At 42.9% G+C, this 20,614-nt stretch overlaps 1 protein-coding gene across 18 annotated transcripts in view; it reads left to right on the forward strand.

Moving 5' to 3' along the window:
• Positions 1-20,614, forward strand: part of eps8a (epidermal growth factor receptor pathway substrate 8a) — a 200,908-nt gene that overhangs the window by 107,519 nt on the left and 72,775 nt on the right. For 13 of the 18 annotated variants that reach the window (XM_038811132.1, XM_038811143.1, XM_038811136.1 and 10 more), the window contains 2 exons: positions 9,065-9,138; positions 14,676-14,723. In XM_038811132.1, coding sequence (XP_038667060.1) covers positions 9,065-9,138; positions 14,676-14,723 — 122 coding nt within the window. The remainder of the gene's footprint in view (positions 1-9,064; positions 9,139-14,675; positions 14,724-20,614) is intronic. The other 5 variants (XM_038811140.1, XM_038811148.1, XM_038811139.1 and 2 more) reach the window with 1 other exon arrangement.

Here is a 20,614-nt window from a genome sequence, read left to right on the forward strand (position 1 = left end):
CGTATTTGAGCCTCGCCCGGGCACACATTGCGAATGCGCATGCTCTGAGCCAGCTCCTGTTGGCAACGTGCCCCCCACCGAGGCCTGATGAGGTCATAAGCACCCTGAACGTCATGGACACTTTGCTGGTCACCGCTGCCCAAATACACGACTTGGCAGAATGACCCAGTGTTTAACTTGCGCTATGTTGTCCTTCACGGCGGCCAGCAAGCAAAGCTACCCAAAGAGCTACAAGCCTTTGAGAAAAGCAGCAGGAGTGTGGCGAGGAGGACAGCATCCTCCTGTGGGGGGCCCGCATCGTGATCCCAAGTCAGGATAAACGGGCCAGACCTGCATAACGGACAAGTGGGGTGTCAAAAATGAAAATTCAGGCCAGAGGTTGTGTGGTGGCCAGGTTTTACTTGTGAGATTGAACGACTGGCCCAGCAGGCTATCATGTGCCAGAGCAGCAGAGGCTCCTGCTGGCTGCTCTATTACACGCATGGGAATGGCTGGGCCAGCCTTGGGTACACCTACATGCAGATTTTGCCGGACCTTTCCAAGACTCCATGTTCCTGCCTCCGGTAGACTCCCATTCTAAATAGCTGGATGTCTATCAGATGGCGTCCACCATGTCGAAGGCCACTATTGAGAAGCCGCAGCTCATGTTAAAAACACCTATGGCTTCCTGGAGATATTGGTAATGGACAATTGTATACCGTTCACCAGTGAAGAATTTGCTTACTTCATGAAAATGAATGGAGTGAAGCACATCCGAATGGCCCCATACCCACTTTCCTCAAATGGCCTTACCGAGCGAGCAGTGTAGATCTTCAAGACGGGCCATGGGGGCGCCCATCTTATTTAGATACCGGACCATGCCATGACCAGAGTGACACTGGCTGAACTGTTGATAGTTTGGAGGCTCAGGACCCACCTCAGCTTGACGTTCCCTGATATTGTTGGGAGAGTGCAACACAGTCAAGACCTGCAGAAGCAATGCCGAGGCAGGCAGACTTTGATCAGAAGCTTCTGGCCGTCTATGTCCAAACCTTAAATGTTGAATTGAAAGCTACTCTTGAGCAATGATGACCATTATCATCTGTTGCTTTATCTTCACTTGATGGTTTGGGTCTGAAATTTATTGTACTTCCTGCAGAGTGCAGTAATTCATGCCCACCAAATACATTGAGTAAATTATTACATTGGAACAGGCACATTTTATTACTTCACAAATCCGTGTTAACATTTTTAAGCCAAGTTTGTTTTTAATGATATGAAAATGTTTCTACTTTTAAACAGGAATGTTTAGATGAAAGAGTGGTTGCAAGTTGGAACGTCAAATTTAATATAGACATGCTCATCGCAGATGGGCCAGAGCTGGTTTTGTGCAGAAATCCTGCTCCCCTTCCTCATCGATTTGTCCTAAAAAACAATCGGGTTTACTAATGCCCTTGGGGAAGGAATCTGCCATCCTCACCCAGCCTGGCCTACCTGTGACTCCAGATGCACAGCAATGTGGTTGACTCTTATCTGCCTTCTGAAATGGCTTAGTAAGCCACTCATTTCAAGGGAAGATGGGCAACACAATGGCTACATCCTGCCCTTGGCCATAGTGTTAAGGGGCTCGGACAAATGGAATGGGATAGTTAGGAGGTTGGAGCATAGGGTGTCCCTGAATGCCGATGATCTATTTGTTGGAACCAACAATTCTACGGACACGTGCTTGTAGGATTAGAATAGCGGTTTTATATACTTACAACAGAGCCAGCCTGTTAGCCGTTGAACTTTCGGTGAACTGGCCGGCTGACCCTGTGGCACTGATCTTTATACAGCAGCTCCCGGGGGAGGAGTCCTGGGTGGAGCCAAGGGAGAAGCCCAGTACAACACTTGAGTATTCCCAGAACTACTCCCCCTGGTGGTCAGGTAGTGCAACTGCACTTACAATATAGACACATATATATACAGATTATAATCCCGTGTGAATCACATTCACCACACTATTGTTGTACGTTTCGGACCCAAGCTCTTCCGTGGGGGATATAATGGGACTGCTTTGCGAGATTTGGGGCATTTTCAAGCTGAACTTGGGTGAAAGTGAGTATTTTGTGTTGTCTTCTCCAAGGGTGGGTGTTGGGGTGGGAGGAATGCTATTTCAGGTGGCAACACCCACTTAAGGTATTTGGGAGTGCAGGTGGCCCAGGATTGAACGCATGTAAATTGAACTTTACGAGTCTGGTAGGGAGGGTTAAGGCGGATCAACTGAGGTGGGCAGGTTGGATGCAGGCACTGAAGATGAACATTTTGCCGCACTTTTTATTTTTATTTCAGTGTTTTCATTGTTTTTTAAGGGTATGGATAAGTTGGTTTCATAGTTTGTCTGGGAAAGTAAAGTGGTTAGGATTAGGAAGACTGTACTTCAGAGGCGGGGGGGGGGGTGTTATCCGAACTTTTTGTAATATTACTGGGTGACTAATGAGGGAAAGATGCGGGGTTGGAGTAGGCAGACGAAGGCTTTGTGGGTGAGGATGGAGATGGGTTCCTGTAGGGATTGGGGCTGCAGGCTCTGGCAACGGCCCTGCTCCATTTTGCCCAGGAAGGTATTTGGAGAGTCCTGTGGTGGTTGCCACGCTGAAAATATGCAGGCAGTTTCGGCAGCACTTTAGATTGGAGCGGTGGTTGAGGTTGATGCCGATCCGAGGGAATCATGCGTTTGAGTCGGGAAGATGGATGCGAAGTTTCGGGGATGGGAGGAAAGAGGGGTGAAAGAGATAAAGGACTTGCTTTTGGAAGGGCGGTTCGCGTGTTTGGAGGAGTTGGGGGCGAAGTTTGGATTCCCGTATTGGGAGGGATTTGGGTACGTGCAGGTGTTGGGGCTTTGCGAAAAAGGTCTTTCCGGTGGCAACTTTCTCCTCGTTGCTGGTGGAGGCGTCAGTAATGGGGTTGGAGGAGGTGTTGTTGGTAATTGTGTTGGAATGTGGGGTCGTCTTGGTGATTTATGGGAGGCTTTTGGAAGAAAAGAAGGTGTCCTTGAATGGGTCAAGACAAGGTGGAAGGAGGAGCTGGGAATGGCACTGGAGGAGGGACTGTGGGAGGTGCTGTGGAGGGTGAATGCCTCAAACCTTGTGTGAGGCTGAGGTTGATGCAGCTAAAGGGGTACACAGGGCGCACCTTTTGAAGTCGAGGATAAGCCAGCTGTTTGAGGGGTAGATATTTGTGAAAGGTGTGGGAGGGACCCAACTAATCTTGTACATGTGTTTTGTGCTGTGTGAAGTTGCAGAAATTTTGGAGGTCATTCTTCAGCGTAATGTTGGCGGTCTTGCATGTGGACTTGAGTTTCTGTCCCCTGTTGGCCATATTTCGGGTGTCAGAACTGCTGGGGTTGCAGTCAGAAGCGGGGGCAGATGTTTTAGCCTTTGCCTCGCAGGCGGGTTCTGTTGGGGTGGAGGTCTGCTTCTCCACTCTGTGCCTCGGCGTGGCTGGGGGATCTAATGGAGTTCCTGCATTTACGGAAGGTTAGGTTTGTCCTCGAAAGGGCAAATGAGGGGATCCACAAGAGTTGGGGTTTGTTAATTCTGTACTTTGAGGAGCTAGTTACCGTCAGTTGTTGGGGGGAAATGGAGGGTAGGCTGATTGGGGGGACGGGGGTGGGGGCAAGTAGGGATGGGGTTTTGTGCCGAGTTTATTTTATTTTGTGCTGTAATGGTTTGTAAATGTTAACTCGAATAAAAATACTTATTAAATAAAAATGCCTACATCCATGAATGAATTTTAAAAACTGTAATATAAAAGATAGTTTTGTTTGAGTTTCTGTCAGAGCATTTCAGTTTCTGTCAAGAGATTTTCAATCATTACAAAGTTGGAGAATGTTAATATCCTGGTTCCTGGAGGGTTCCTGGATCCTCAATTAGCACTTTAAATATGCTCTTACGTTTGTACTTGAGTCTGTGCTACCATATGACCTTAAAGATTGTCGTAACTTTTTAAATTCCAGCACGTGGTTTGAGGTTCATATATCCCTAACAAATTCAGCACAATATGTCTGACTTGAGTTGCTGTTGAACCCAATCTTCTTTTTAAGTTACTTGGATGTTCTATTTAGATTATCTTTAAGCTCTTCTGAGCGTTTCAAAGCTTGTGCTGGGTATATATATCTTTCAGAAAATTGTGTTGTTTGATGGCACTCCTGATTTATGTGTATCTAGATGCAATTTTGCAGCTCAGTAAGAATTTGAGAAATCTGATGAAGTAACGATGTTTAGTGGGATGTGGCATGTTTTGACAGCATCAGCCCTCCCCGCCCTCTGCTCTGGGATCCGTGAGTTGTTTTTGAGCCGACTTGCCATGGCCCGATGAAGTAATCTTCCTGTTTCGTCTTGGCTCCTGGATGGGGTTTCTTTTGCATTCCCCTATTATCCCTAGACTGATTTCCGTAAAAGCTATTCTTGTTTATTTACAGATCTATATACATCTCAGCACTGTCCATGACGTTGTCGGCATGTTTCCCACCAGATCTTGGTTTCTTAGCACGTGACATTGCATCACAGTTAAAACAGTATCAAGTGCTCCCGATGTTCACCCTTTACTCTACATTTCCTACCTTCACTGGTGGTCATTGTTCAGACTTCTTTTCCTCCAAATAACCTCTCTTTAGTCCACAAGGCAGTTATCCTACACATTACATATTTTCTGGCTTTTTAAAAAATATACTCTATCTGTGGAGAACATGAATTATGAAGACTAATTATTGTTCTCAATGCACTTTACTGTTCTTTACATGCAACAATCCCTTTCTAGCTCCCCAACTGCATTGTTCCTTCTGTTAATAGCTGACCCTACAGGCTATTTATCAAAGTAGGAGAGATGTATTTTGTGTAAGATTATTCCATGAAGTACGAAATTGGACACGGTGTCCTGATTCTTGTGATTTCAGATTAAAAGCATCCTCTTTTTTTAGTGTATTTTATTCCAAACAACCTATTCAAAAATAGAACAACACAGATCAATAGCAATCTCAGCACTCCCATAGTTCAGTTTGTACAATTTCTCTCCTCCCCCCCCCCCCCCGCTTTTCTCCCCCCCCCCCCCCCCCCCGCTTTTCTCCCCCTCCCCTCCCTCCTCTCCCCCTCCCCTCCCTCCTCCTCCCGCGATGAACAATTCCTTAAACATTGTCATGAACAGTCCCCACTGTGTCTCAAAGCCCTCTGCTGATCTCCTCAACTCGAACCTGATCTTTTCCAGCCAAAGGAAGTCATATAGGTTCCCCCACACCAGGGCACGGGGTGGAGAGGTTGATCTCCACCCCAACAGAATACACCTTTGGGCAATCAATGAGGCAAAGGCCAGAACATCTGCCTCCGTAGCCTTTTGCAACCCTGGCTGGTCCGATACCCCGAATACGGCCTTCCGAGGACCCGGGTCCAGCTTCATGTGCACCACTTTAGAGATTAACTTAAAAACCTCCTACCAGCTTTCAACCGGACTAAAACATATGAAAGTCGTTTTTTTAATAGATTTCCCCCTGCTCCAGCCCATACTTCGCTCCCAGCTCCTTCAATCCTGAAAACCGACCCCCAAGAAACAAATCTTTTAGTATTAATTACTTTCTCCTCCCATCTCGAAAATTTCCATCCCACTTCCCTGGCTCAAATCTCGCGAATCTGCATTTCTCTTCACCCTGCCCCCAGCCTGAAGTGCTGGCGAAACTGCCCCCAAATTCTCAACAGAGCTCTTACTACCGGACTCCCTGAGTATTTCTCCGGGGCCGTCAGGAGCGGCGCTGTTGCTCGCGCCTTCAATCCTGACCCCCGACACAAACTCTCCTCCATTCTGACCCACTGGGAGTGAGCCCCTCTGACCCAGCTCCGCACATTCTTCACATTCGCCGCCCAGTAATAATACATCAGGTTCGGAAGACCCAAACCCCCTGCCTGTCTTCCTCCCCCCACTTCCTATACATGCCAATTCATCTCCCTCGGCGTAAATCTGTGATTTCCACACAACTGTGTCAGCATCGACATCCCCTCCATCCTCAGCTGGTTCCACACCTTAACCGCAGACTGCACCACCAGGCTCACCGTCCACCTCCCTGGCACCAGCAAAAGCCATGCCGTCATCATGGCCCTCAGGCTGGACCCCCTACAGGGTGACGACTCCTTAACCCACTCCAACCCCTCCCACCACCTTCTCATCTTCTCAGCATTCACTGCTCAGCAGGTTTGGAGTGCCAGCGCCCCTTTCTGCCTCCGTCGCAGAACCATTTTTAGTCTTGCCACCTTCCCCACCCATGCAAACTTTGAGATCACAGCCTCCAATTTCCTGGAAAAAAGCCTTGGGGATAAAGATCGGGAGGGTCTGTAGTCCAAATGGAGACCTTGGCAGCACATTCATCTTAAGCACCTGGACCCTCCCCACCAATGTCAGATGCAGCTTATCCCACCTCCTAAAATCCCCCTAAACTACTTCCATCAACGTTGTCAGATTCCTCTTATGCGATGTCGCCTATTCCTGGCTACCCTGAATGGCAATGCCCCCAGGTTGGTCTCCTGACCCGCCCCATTCATCGGTAACCCGGTAAGGTCCCAACCCTCTCATGCGTCCATAATTCTCCCCATACTGTCTCGTGGGTCCGACAGAAGGAGCAACAGGTCAGTGACACCTGTGTTCCCGACTCCCCTCACAATCCCTTGCCACGCCACTGACCCCCTGAGGTCTATTGCCAGCGCAAACAGCAGCGGCAACAGCGAGATTAAAAGCATTCTCAATAATTTCCCCCAAATGCACTCTTATCAAGAATGTTTGTGAAGGATAAATTCATGCTCAAGAGCAATCCAGCTAAGACAAAGGCAAAATAATGGGAATGCTGGAAATCTGAAATAAAGATGGAAAATATTCGGCAGGCCAGGCAGTATGTGTGGTGAAGGAAACTGAATTAAAATTTCAGATATAGGACCTTTTAAAAAAAATTTAGATTACCCCAATTATTTTTTCCAATTAAGGGACAATTTAGCATGGCCAATCCACCTACTCTGCACATTTTTGGGTTGTGGGGGGTGAAACCCACGCAGACACGGGGAGAATATGCAAACTCCACACGGACAGTGACCCAGACCCGGGATCGAACCTGGGACCTCAGCGCCGTGAGGCGGTTGTGCTAACCACTAGGCCACAGCCAGCTAGGCCAACAGCACCTTCTGTTGAAACACAATGCTGTTGTTTCATTTGTGGATGCTCCCTAATCAGCTGAGTGTTTCCAGTATTTTCTGTTTTTTACCAACAAGACCGACTATGTTTTTTTAAAATTTAGGGTACCCAATTGATTTGATTTTTACAATTAAGGGGCAATTTAGTGTGGCTAATCCACCTGCACATTTTTTGGGTTGTGGGGGCGAACCCCACCCAAACACTGGGAGAATGTGCAAACTCCACATGGACAGTGACCTAGAGCCGTAATCGAACCTGGGACCTCGGTGCTGTGAGGCAGCAGTGCTAACCACTGTGCCACCGTGCTGCCCCAAGACCGACTATGTTGTTGGTAATTGATTTTTATTATCTCCACAAAGTTGGTCATACATTGTTATGGATTTTGAGCGCAAGATGATATCTTAAAAGCATCTTTAAGGTGTATTAAATATGTTGGGTGTATGTTCGTAAAATACAGCAAAAGATACTGCCACTTTTGGGGCCGAATGTTGAGAATAAGTGTGGTGGCAGGCGGCACCTGGCCTGTTTAGCAGAATGGTGGCATCCCATGCAGGATGAAAAAGAATGGAAATCGCTTATTGTCACGAGTAGGCTTCAAATTAAGTTACTGTGAAAAGACCCTAGTCGCCACATTCCGGCGCCTGTTCGGGGAGGCTAGTACAGGAATTGAACCCCCATTGCTGGCCTGTCTTGGTCTGCTTTAAAAGCCAGCTATTTAGCCTTGTGCTGAACCAGCCCAGGATGTCAGAAACTTAGAGGGAGGCTTGGCAGCTTCAAAGATATCTATCTGTTCCTTGATTCAACAACCTTTCCACTGAGCCCCCACATAGACCTCTACCCACCACCTCTGGAATGTTCATCTAGATCCTTCCAAACAATATGGTATCCCTTTGATCCCCTTGTTTGTGAGCTTTTCATGGTGGCTTGCTGAGGTCGGGGTCGAGCTCCCCTCCGATTTCCCACTGCCTTCTATTGTTCATCACCTTCCTCCACCTCTTTGTCGTTGTGAACCCTTGTCCTACCCCTCCGTCACAGCCTTCCTTCCACAATGCTCCCCTTGTCTTCGTCAGGCCGCGACCATTGCCTCCCATTTCGCACTCCACCCCCGGTTGAACTTTGGACTTTTGTTGCAACGGCGGTGTGATTCCCACAGCACAGCGCTGTCCAGATGGATACTGGTGTGTGGTTCAAGGTGGGAGCGGGAGACCCCTATACTCCCCAACGTCAGCATAGTACTGAACCAAGATGGTGACACAGGAGGGCCCATGGGTCCAGCAACATGGTGCTGACCATGATGACCAGCCCAGTATCTAGATGACAGTCAGAAACCTACCTGCCCTGGCAAAGTGGTGGAGAATGCATCTGGAGTAGCGTGGCACTATGGCGGAAAGTGTTGTTGCACTCAATTCAGTCTCTTGCCAACTGTGAGTCACCTTGTGCACACGTTCTTTAATAGTCAGGTTTGACACCGACATGGTTTGCCATTGGCATGAATTAAGATTGGAAGGTCATCAATGAGCTGCTGTTCCAATGAGTATTCATAGGATGCAAATGGCATTCTCTCCATTTGCCAGCGGGGTGACCAACCTGCCATTAACCCACCATGGGGAGAATTGCAACCTAGTTTTATGCCAATGGGTTTCCAACTTTTAGGCTCCCACCAGATTTTCCACGCCCACCTGTCACCAAACCCGTTGTGGGTTTCCTGAGGTTTTGGAATCGGATGATGCTGAAGAGTTTGTGCCAGATGAACAAATTCCAACATGCCTGCTGTATGACTTCAGAAACTCTGCTCTATAATTTTCTTAATTCTTAAACTTTGGAAGGATATGGAAAAGAGGATTTTCAGTCAGATTAACATTCTGATTCTTTTTTTTTTTAGTGGCTATGCTTCTCAAACAGTGACTCAACCAACAATGGATAATACTTCAAAGACAAGTGGAAAAGCCTTGTATGGTGAGTTAAGTAGGAATTTTTTTTGCTGCAAATGCTGCTTTTATGCACAATTATGTAAGTGGGTTTTTATTATCCATTTATGCTGTAATTCCTCCTCATCCCTTCCATTTTCTATTGTTGTTTGATTCAGATTTGTGGATTAGGTCATAAAAATAAGAAAATAATGGATCATATTTTGCTTTGCAGGGGACCTAACCATGTTTGCTGTAGACTTTGCAGTTATGTGTTAGTTTTGAAATTTTTTACATGACAAATTAGAGAAAGTGCATTCTGTTGATATCGCACTGAGGGACATGGGGCATCAGGCAGTTGGGTGAACAAGGCAAACAACAATATATCTCCTTAACCATCATATTGAAGGATTAAGAAATTAATAGTGCAAGGACTGAGAAGGTAATGAAAACGGAGTGGGTGAACATGATCTCAAAAAAGGTAGGTAAAGACAGAAATAAATAACTGATTACAAGATGGGAAAAAAGTTGAAGGAAAAGTTGAACAAGAAATTCAAAATTTTTGAACAACAATTAAAACCTGAAGGCATGAAACTTGACATTTGTAAATTATTTTCAGTTCCAGAGAGGTTGATAGGCAGTCATTAATACTTGATGTGGAGATGCCGGCATTGTACTGGGGTGAGCACAGTAAGAAGTCTAATAATACCAGGTTAAAGTCCAGCAGGTTTGTTTCAAACACTAGCTCGGATGATTTACCTGAGGAAGGAACAGTGCTCCGAAAGCTAGTGTTTGAAACAAACCTGTTGGACTTTAACCTGATTAATACTTGACATTTTGTTTAACGAGTACTTAGATTTGAAATTCTGTTATTTTAACAGTAAATTCCAGGTCAACATTTTTTTTCTCCATTTTTGTACTGGCGTGAGAAATGATTTTAATTTGGGTATTTTTACATCAAATTCCCTTTTCCAAATGGCCAGGTGCTTATTCATTGTGTAAATATGTATCTTTGGAGTCAAATTTGCATTTCTTAAAAACCTATGAGCACTTGCGGTGATGGCTAGTAGGGTTAGACTATATTTGAATCGTTTGAGGGATGGCTATATAAATGACTTCATGATTATAATCTAATGACAGATTTATTTTTTTATTCATTTACAGGATGTTGGCATTGCTGGCTAGGCCAGCATTTATTGCCCATCCCTAATTGCCGTTCAGAAGGTGGTGGTGAGTTGCCTTCTTGAACCGCTGCAGTCCTTGAGGTGCAGGTGCACCCACTGTGCTTTCAGGGAGTGAGTTCCAGAATGTTGCCCCAGCGACAGTGAAGAAACTGTGATATATTGCTAAGATACATTCTAATAACCAGTTTCATGCTCCAATTTAAGTTCAATTGTTTCTGACTACTGGTGGTTTCATTACCAGCTCAATTCAATGCCCCCAACTACTGAAGGTTTCATTACCAGCTCAATTCAATGTTGAAAGCAAATTAAAACAATGTGCTTGTGTGTGAATGCATTGAGTATTGCTGAAAAAAGCGATGCTGTCCAGCACTCATCAGGACAGGTGCAAGAAAACCAAATTTCAAAGCGGACAATAATTTATACTGCATGAGAAAAGGGTGCTGATTGGTCGGCAAGAATTCTGCTACTTGGACGAGATATAGTCCAATGAGCCAGGGATTTTGTGTTTGCTGAACCTCTGCTAGATGTGTGTGTGTGTGTGGTTTTAAGTTACAACAGCAGTGAGCACTGTTGCCATGTCCCTTACAATGCATGCTGACAATGTTGAGGCTCAGGTGAATAATGGAGAAATGCCAGTGCAATTGTATTTCATCACAGGGATCCACATCTTTGGGTAAGTATGGGGAAAGAGCACTAATGTGGTAGAAAAAATGGAAACGAGTGCCATCAATTAAAGTAAAGTACGAAATAGTGTTGTTAAACCCCGTCTGTGCCAGTTGTTGTCTTTTTCCTTTCACATATTAAGAATTGTTACTTAATGAGGCAAACCACGAGGAGCGGGCTTGTGCAGTATGTTACGATTGAAGTATTGAAAGTACGTGGATGTTTGCACATTTTTGCCTTTTTTGCTTTCTTTCTGTTGATGTCTGTAACTGTTTACAAAGCCAAAAACTACCTCAATAAAATTGTTTATTAAAAAAAAATGAGGCAAATCACTTCCTGAAGTCTATATTATGGTGTGATTAAAATGTTTCCTGCAATATTTAACTATAAGAGACACAGGCAAAATGCTTGAAACTGAAGACAGAAAGAGTATTGACTATTTAAAGTTTTGCTGATGGAATTTTTGAGAAAAATAATTGTTTTGAATTGGAACAATTTAGGAAGTTATGTGAGTAAGTTTCTTTCTGTGATGTTAAGTTTTACTTGAATGCCTTGAAACTAAACTTTGCTTTTATATCACTGCAGGCTGCATTAGTGATTCTCATAATGAGACCCAAATTACCTTGACCTCTGCCCTCTGCAGATGTGCTCCAAGTCTATCTGTGCTTCCATCTATAGTTAGCCAGTACTGGGATGTTGATGAAGCTAGAATATATAAATATACATTTAGTATACATCTTGTGGCTTTCTCAGTGTGTCAGTGGGATATTCTGTTTCCTGATGGTAGGTGGAGTTGGGCGAAGGATTATGTCTTAATGCGTCGTGAGTCACAGATCTAACATGTTGGAACAGTGAATTATTTTATTAAAGAGGTTATCTGGATTTTGTTTTACAATATTCTCAAAATTGAATTCTAGAGTTTTTCTATTTTTAGAAAGTGCAACTAGCTGGTCTTAAGATATGTTGGCTCAACCTCTGTCATTTTATTTTCTGTCAGTATTGAGGACAGAGTTCTGAATGATGGGGCCACAGTAGAGCAGAATGAGTAATATATAATCTGGCATTGCTGGGCAAGATGGGTTACAGAAGCATTGAGTGGGAGGAGTTATTTTTTTAAAGTAAATTTAAGAGTACACAATTTTTTTTCCCAATTAAGGGCAGTGTCGTCTGCCCAATCCACCTAGCCTGCACATCTTTTGGGTTGTGGGGTTGAGACTGTGCAAAAACTCCTCACAGACAGTGGCCCGGGGCTGTGATTGAACCCAAGTCCTCAGCGCCGTGAGGCAGCAGTGCTAGCCACTGCGCCATGGTGCCGCCCTAGAGTGGGAGGAATTCTACACAAAATTGTGGTTCAATATCTCTCCGTCCCTTAGGGCCATTAGTTAGGGTCTGTGCCATGTTTAGGACAATGACCAGCCAACACTGAGAACAAATTCCACCCTCAGTTGCATTCCTGTTGTCAGTTAGAAGTAGTCAGGAACATACCCAAGTGTTAACCCTGTGCTAACATGCTACTAAATGACTGCTCCATATGTAAGCGCAGCTATTCTGGAAATTCATGCTTCGATGATTGCCATTGCAACATATATATAGCTTTGGTTGGGATTCGATTGCAAAGAAATAAATACTTCTTTCTCGCATGAACACACAAAATTAAGAAAACTCCAGCACTTGACTGGTGTGCTTCAATAAATTACAGTTTCTAAACAAGATTAGTAATTCCAAATGTGTTTCTTTTTATGTTTCTAGCTCCTATATGAGAATTGTTCCAAGCTTGTCACATTTGTATCTGTTTGCCACGAGAGCACAAGAGTTAACTTAAATTTATATTTACTAGTCTGCATTTTGCTAGTGAGAAAGCACAAAGCTCCACTTTAGGGTTCTTGAATTTGGAAACTTGTTGCATTGAAATCCTGTTGCTAGGATAGACCAATGTATGAACCCATCAGTAAACTGCCAGTTCTTGCAGCAGTCTTGTGTATTGTAGATAAACTTCTATTGTCTCATTTACATATAACTAACTAATGTAACCATGCTATTTTGCTACCATAAATTGACTTTAGAATTTTTTGGCTATTCAGAGAGGGTACCAGTTTATTTGCTACAAAAACATATTAAATATAAAAATTATGAACAGTGACCAGAGGGCGGCACGGTGGCACAATGGTTAGCACTGCTGCTCCACAGCACCGAGGTCCCACGTTCGATCCCTGGCCCGGGTCACTGTCCGTGTGGAGTTTGCTCTCCGTGTCTGCATGGATCTCACCCCCACAACCCAAAGATGGGAAGGGTAGGTGGATTAGCTACGCTAAATTGCCCCTCAATTGGAAAAAAAATGAACAGCGATCACAAAACTAGCAACTAGTGACCTGTCAAACATACCGCATGCTAGCATAGGTAACAGCAAGTGCAGACAGTAGAGATATTTAAATATTTTCAAAATGAATTCTGATATATTGAATGGCCTGGATTTTTCTGGCAATGGCTTAAAGATGGCCACTAATCTCAAAAAGCCGCCACCAAGATTTTTGGCCTTAGAGCATCAGGTTTCCCCTATTATGTCATGACTTTGAATCTGACGCCATCAATCAGGAGTTCCGTGGTATCCAGCAATGACAAAGTCATCAAGCTGGTTTGGCACCCAAATAGATTGATGAATTTTCAGACACCAAACCAAGAAGTAAAAAACACAGTTTCATTCATTTTTAATCATTTTACATAGTGAAAGCAATGTTGGTATATAGACACAAGGTTAATTTAGAAGCTGAAATATATTAAACTTCAAAAATAAATAATTGTTATTTTAAAAATAATATTTTTGAAATTTTATTCAGAAGGAATGATTAATCTACATTTGTAAAATTAGTTTCCGGGCTAGAGAGGCTGTTCAGCCGTAATGACTTAGTATGCTGTTAAGATTAAGCTGCACCTCATTCAACATTTACAGTGATTTTTACAGCAAAAACGAATGTCTCAGATATTGATGTTCATATCAAATCACTGATCTGCAAAGACTACAGCACACTCTGGAGGAACACTGAAAGCTGCTGCTGGATTTTCATGTTTAACTCCACATTTGTGGAGAGCAGAAATTGGAAGTAATACAAGTTCACTGTTATTACAACCAAAGATTCTGTTTTTTCTTGTAATGAAACCTGGTTAAGCTTTAAATAGCATTCATAACATGTGGCAAATATGAACTGTCAGGACTATGATCAAAGGCTGAAACTGTTAATTGTCCTCTTTACAGCATGGATTTATACGTAACTCTGTCACTTCCGTTGGCAAGTAATATTACAGCCGTTGCCAATTGAGTGTCCAAAAAATCGCCATGAAGAAAGTGATCGAGTACCTTAGTTATCAAATTAGTTTTGAGACATACATATTTTTGTTTATACCTTGAATGGTTTGACAACGGCAGACCAAAAATGTATTTAAACAGAATTTAACTCCTTTAGTTTGGTAACAATCCTCTTAAAGTCAAGAGCTTTGTGCTTTAAAATGACTTGCCACTGAGAAAAGCTATTTACAGTGTGGTGAATGTTACAGTCTGCTGTGATTTTTACAAAAAGGAATTCGCAAAAAATTTTTTTCCCATGTTTATATTAAAATTGAAAAATGTTTTCTGTACATTTTAAGGGATATTCGTTCCTAAATTGCAATGGCTGTTATCAATGCACATTAATATAATAAGTATGGTCTGCTGTTGAGTTGAGTATTTTGCTTCCCTTTGCCTTAGGAGCTGATGGATTGTACTTCTTACATTCTTCAAAACATAAAAAAAAAGGTAGAAACAAAACCAAAATGGGTTGTGTTTTGTCATATTGCGTGATTTTATTTTCCTTCTGCACCAGAGTGTGCAAAAACCAAAAATATTCAATTTTGTATGAAGCTAATTTATTACAGTATGCTTAAAGGACTTGTTCAGTAACAAATGTGGCTGGTAATTTGGGCACTGATTTTCCAACGAAAGTCCATAAATTGAAATGTATCACTGAAAATACCATTGCAAAATCGAGTCAGTATCCACTGAAAACCTAATACAATTATGCAACGTACACGTTATACTTCATTGGCAAATGAATGGCGGAGTAGATTTTTTTTTAGTGTTAGATATAATGTTAGTTGCACTAATGAATCCCTCATTTGAAATTATTTCTGGAGGCTCTGCTGTAAACTACTGACTCCTTCCCTCCCCATGGCAACAATCTGAGATTAGGCCAAGATTCTTACAATCTTGGTATCCCATTTTATCCAAGACAAGTTTCCAACTTGAGGTCATTTCAAACTCTGCCCCATCTGGTCAAGCAATGCAAAGACTTTAAAGTTTGTATCCTTGTTTGCAAATCTCTGTTGCTCCTCCCTATCTCTGAGATCTCCTCCGATTCCACAAACCACCATCACCTCCTCAACAATCCTCCAAGACAGCTGCATTCATCTAATTATGGCCCTTTGTGCATCCTTTGTTTTAATTGTTCTGCCATTGCTGGCTATGCTTTCAGATTTGGAATTTCCCCCCTACACCTCTCTGCCTCTCCAACGCACCTTCTTCCTTAAGTCATGCCTTAAAACCCACAACTTGGACCAAGTAGTTGGTCATGTGACTTTATATCCTCTTGTGTGGCTCGTTGTTATACTTTGTTTTGTAATATTCCTGCAAAGTGCTTTGGGACATTTCATCATGTGAGAGTTGCTGTTTGAATATAAATTGTTCTGTGTTAATGATGCCCTCACCTTAGAAATGCATCTCAGCTGAGTTGGGATATGACATCCAATTTTAAGACGAGGGATGAACTTACAGGTACATTTACACTGAACCATGAGTTTCATCCCTATTTTTAGGTGGTAATCATAATTTGTTTTCTTTTTTAACCCCCCACACGCACAGCCACAACTGAAGGTGGAGGAGCTTCTCCTTCACAGTAACAGTCTGGCAGCCATATCCTGCTTTTGTATGCAATTCTGAAAAGAAGTGAAGACCCCTCAATTTTGAGGTATCCTCTCTCACCCTCATGATGGGGCTTCAGATTCAAGATTGGAAAACATCCTACTGGCACTCAAACTTCAGGAGGCTGTATACTGTCCTAATTGGATTGGAAAGGGAGCGTATTCCCTGACCTTATGTTATAACCCCTACAGGATCCATGGGAACGACCTATTCGATCTCCTGTGGGTCCTCGTTGAGGGGCAGAGGCCCAATAGTGGGGCTTGTTAATTTCCCAAGATAAAAGCAGGCCCAAGAGGGAGCCGGCATTTAAGGATGGTCCCGGCATTTAAGGATGGTCCCGGCTGAGGCTTGGAGCGTTGCTTCGTCGCTGTATTTCCTAACTGAGTTGGAAATAAACTACCTTTGACTTGCCTTTTCGGGGCTCCTCATTGATTACAATACCTTAATTGACTTCTCGTCAGAAATTCCATCATGTGTTGTCACAATGTGGAGTTGAGGACCTAAAAATGCTACAACATCAGAGTCCGATCTAGAACTAAAATCCAGCCCTGTTTTCCTGTAGTATAAAAGATCCTCGTTTGAAAACCTTGCATTCTTTAACTCTTCTGCAACGGTCTCCACCATTTAGGGCTGGTCTATAGATTTTCCAATTAATGGGAAATTTAGCATGGCCAAACCACCTACCTTGCACATCTTTGGGTTGTGGGGATGAGACCCACACAATCATGTGGGGAATGTGCAAACTCCACGCGGGCAGTGACCCGGGGCCGGAATCAAACCAGGATCCTTGATGCTGTGACGCAGCAGTGCTAACCACTGCACCACCGTGCCGCACTTGCAGGCCTTTAGATTTGAGTAATCCAAGCAGCCACCTTGTGTCTAGGAAGCAATTTTAACTATCAAATAAGCCCACAATGAAGTTTAATCTAATTTATATTTAGCAGGTCGCATTTTTACTTAAATTATCCAGTGCTGCAAACAGCATTACACTTATCACAAATTCATAACTTATCACAAATTCATAAAATGTATTCCATTTTCTTCTCACTTCCCCCATGTTCCACTTTGAACATATTGAATCTTCTCTTGGTTATGATTCCATAGCAACTAGATGTTTTTGGCAATAATTTGTGAATCTAGATACTTGGAACATTACCTGCTCCAATATTCATCTAAATCATGGCCGATCTTTGACATCAACACTATTTCCATGCTGCGTTAGTGGATTTGGTGATCTATTTGAACACGGGGGATGGAAGTTGTGTATCATGGATATGCCTGTTCCTCTCCTCACGGACATCCGGTGTAAGTATTTGAGATCTGGAATAAGAGGTATGACACGATGGTTCAGCAGCCAGGAGCTCAAGTCAAGTGTTGCCCTGGTGCTGCTGCCCTATCTGAGATCATGCTGACGCTATGTAGATAGGACTAGAACTTTAAACTTTCCCTCATCTCCACAGCTCAACTGCTCACATAGCAAATCTTATGACCTGTGTGAACACTGGAATAATTATTTCTAAATCTTTCCCAAGTTGGTGTACCTCAGTTGTTTGGATAAATAGGTAGAAGAGGTTTTGTTTTAAAAGAGCAGTGACTAAGATTGAGCCTTTTTCAATCCCATTAATTGATGTTGGTTCTAATAATCGTTAAATGAAATCAGCGGTGTTAGCTGAAGTGTGCAAGTATGTGAAAATGAATGAAATGAAAATCGCTTTATTGTCACGAGTAGGCTTCAATGAAGTTACTGTGAAAAGCTCCTAGTCGCCACATTCCGGCGCCTGTCCGGGGAGGCTGGTACGGGAATCGAACCGTGTTGCTGGCCTGCTTGGTCTGCTTTAAAAGCCAGCGATTTAGCTGAGTGAGCTAAACCAGCCCAGAAGTATGTGGTGAAATACCAAAATTATAATTACAATTAAAGCACTTTGCCAGATGCCTCTTGCTGGCAACGCCCCTTGCATATATTGGTGAAGTGCTTAATCTACTTTGATTTTGCTCTTTGTTTTAAAAAAATTCTTTAAGCGTGGCTATTAAAATATGTAACTTGTTTCTAATACTTCATGATTTACAAAAAGACTGTTACAATAAATCCCACTTGGATATTACCATCAGAAAAGGAAGCTATCTGGCAGATTACAAACTGCTGAACATTTTTCTCATGTTCCTAAATATAGTTATTTGGATGATTTCACAGCCTCCAGTTTTACTGGCAGCGGTTTCATTCTCGTGCTGCTTCATGTGAAAGCATTTTCTATGCCCTGTAAGGCAAAAAAGCAAATTTATTCATGTAAAGGAGCAGTTATTTGACTGTTCCACATCAAATGTAGCATTACTGAAATTGCTGAACTGTCTTTACTCTCAAAGTCATTATTTCTATCCTCTTACATCAATAATTAATTATTATTGATAATAAATATTGTGTGTGTGTGTGCCACATCATAGAAGAAATGGAAACAGTTCCCAAGCACAATGTTTTACTCGATGTTTTACTTTTTTTCACTTCCTGCCCCCCCCCCCCCCCCCCCCCCCCCCCTCCTTAAACTGGCTGTGAAGAGCTTTGAGATGTCCTGTGAATGGTGTTAAATGACAATTCAACCATGTACTTGTATGGTATCTTTACCATGACAAAATACATAGAAACTAGAAGCAGGAGCAGACCATTCGTCCTTAAAGACTGCTCTGCCATTCATTATGATTGTGGCTGATCATCAATTTCAATACCCTGATGCCGCCTCTTTCCTGTTAGAATTTTATAAGTTTCTATGAGACCCCTTCTTCCTCTTCTAAACTCTGATGAATATAATCCTTTTTTTAATTAATTCTTTTATTTTCATTTTTAAAAATACATTTAGAATACCTAATTCTTTTTATTTCCATGATGTGGAGATGCTGGCATTGGACTGGGGTGAGTACAGTAAGAAGTCTTACAACACAAGGTTAAAGTCCAACAGGTGTGAGCACAGCTGATTCACCTGAGGAAGGAGCTGTGCTCTGAAAGCCAGTGATTCAAAATAAACCTGTTGAACTTTAAACTGGTGTTTTATTTCCAATTAAGGGCCATTTTGCATGGCCATCTACCTACCCTGCACATCTTTCAGCTGTGAGGGTGAGACCCAGGCAGACACGGGGAGAATGTACAAACTCTATACGGACAGTGACCCGGGGCGGAATTGACCACAGGTCCTCTGCACCATGAGGCAGCAGTGCTCACCACTGAGCTGCCGTTCTGCCCCCAATGAATATAATCCTAACTGACTTAGTTTCTCCTCATTTGACAGTCCTGTCATCTCGGGAATCAGCCTGGTAAACCTTCGCTCCACTCCCTCCAGAGCAAGAACATCCTTCCTTAGATAAGGCCACTAAAACTGCACACAACACTCCAGGTGTGGTCTCACCAATGCCCTACACAATTGGAGTAATTCCTATACTGAAATCCTCTTGCTATGAAGGCCTACATCCCATTTGCCTTCTTTACCTGCTGTGCCCGCATGTTTATTTTCAGTGACTGATGCACGAGAACACCAAGGTCTCGCTGAGTGCCCACCTCTCTCTATTTACACCCATTCTAATAATAATCTCCTCTTCCTATTTTTGCTATCAAAATGGATAACCTCACATTTATCCACCTTATACTGCATCTGCCAAGCATATTCCCACTCACCCAGGCAGTCCAAATCATGCTTGAGCATCTCTGCATCCTCCTCACAGCTCGTCCTCCCACCTGATTTTGTATCTGCAAATTTGGAGATAATACATTTAGTTTCCTTGTCCAGATCATTAATATACAATGCGAACAGTTGGGTCCTAGCACAATCCCCACTAGTCACTGCCTGCCAATCAGAAAAAGCCCCGTTTATTCCAACTCTTTGTTTCCTGTCTGCTAACCAGAGTTTTATCCATGTCAAGACACGGCCCGCAATTCCACGCACTTTAACTTTACACAGTAATCCGTTATGTGAGACTTCTGAAAGTCTAAATAAACCATATCCACTGGTTAACTCTACTAGCTATATCTTCAAAGAATTCCAGAAGATTTGTCAGGCATGATTTTCCTTTCGTAAATCCATGTGACTTTGTCTGATTATACCACAGCCTTCAAAATGCTGTGCTATGAAATACTTGATAGTGTTATGGGCCAGGTTTAACAACTCCAAAATGTATTATGAAGTACACCTGACCTATAACCTTTTATTGATTTTGGCTAGGATGAGCACAAGAGCCTGGCTTTCAGGGGTTATTCAACAGAATTCTTAGGCGCTTGTAATCAAAAAAACAAGCTTTATTCTAAGGACTTGGTTAACATAAACACACACAGCAATAATTTTTTATCAATTACAAACATTACAAATCCCACATAGCTACAGTAATCTATGTATAATCCTTAATGAATTTCCCCCTTAACTGTTCCAATTCAATAACAAAATCCAAGTAAAACCAGAAACCCCTTTTCAAAGGCATGGCCCAGCACACAACATTCGCACTGGTATAAGACTGTTGTTATTGATACTCTGTTCCCCTTTTCAAAGAGCAGATTTGAATTTCTTCCAGAAGGCAATTATCTCTTTTAAGTTAGTAAGCAGCCAGGAACAGCTTTTGAAATGAAGATAGAGAAAGACCCTTCTTCCAACCTGTGCAGTTCAAACCAGTCCAAAAGTCAAAGCGAAAGTAAAAAACTCTCGGAGCCACAGCCCAGCTCCACCCACACAAATGACATCACTGAAGCCATGTGATAA

Source organism: Scyliorhinus canicula, chromosome 11 (genome assembly GCF_902713615.1).
Source record: "Scyliorhinus canicula chromosome 11, sScyCan1.1, whole genome shotgun sequence".
Classification (NCBI taxonomy): domain Eukaryota; kingdom Metazoa; phylum Chordata; class Chondrichthyes; order Carcharhiniformes; family Scyliorhinidae; genus Scyliorhinus; species Scyliorhinus canicula.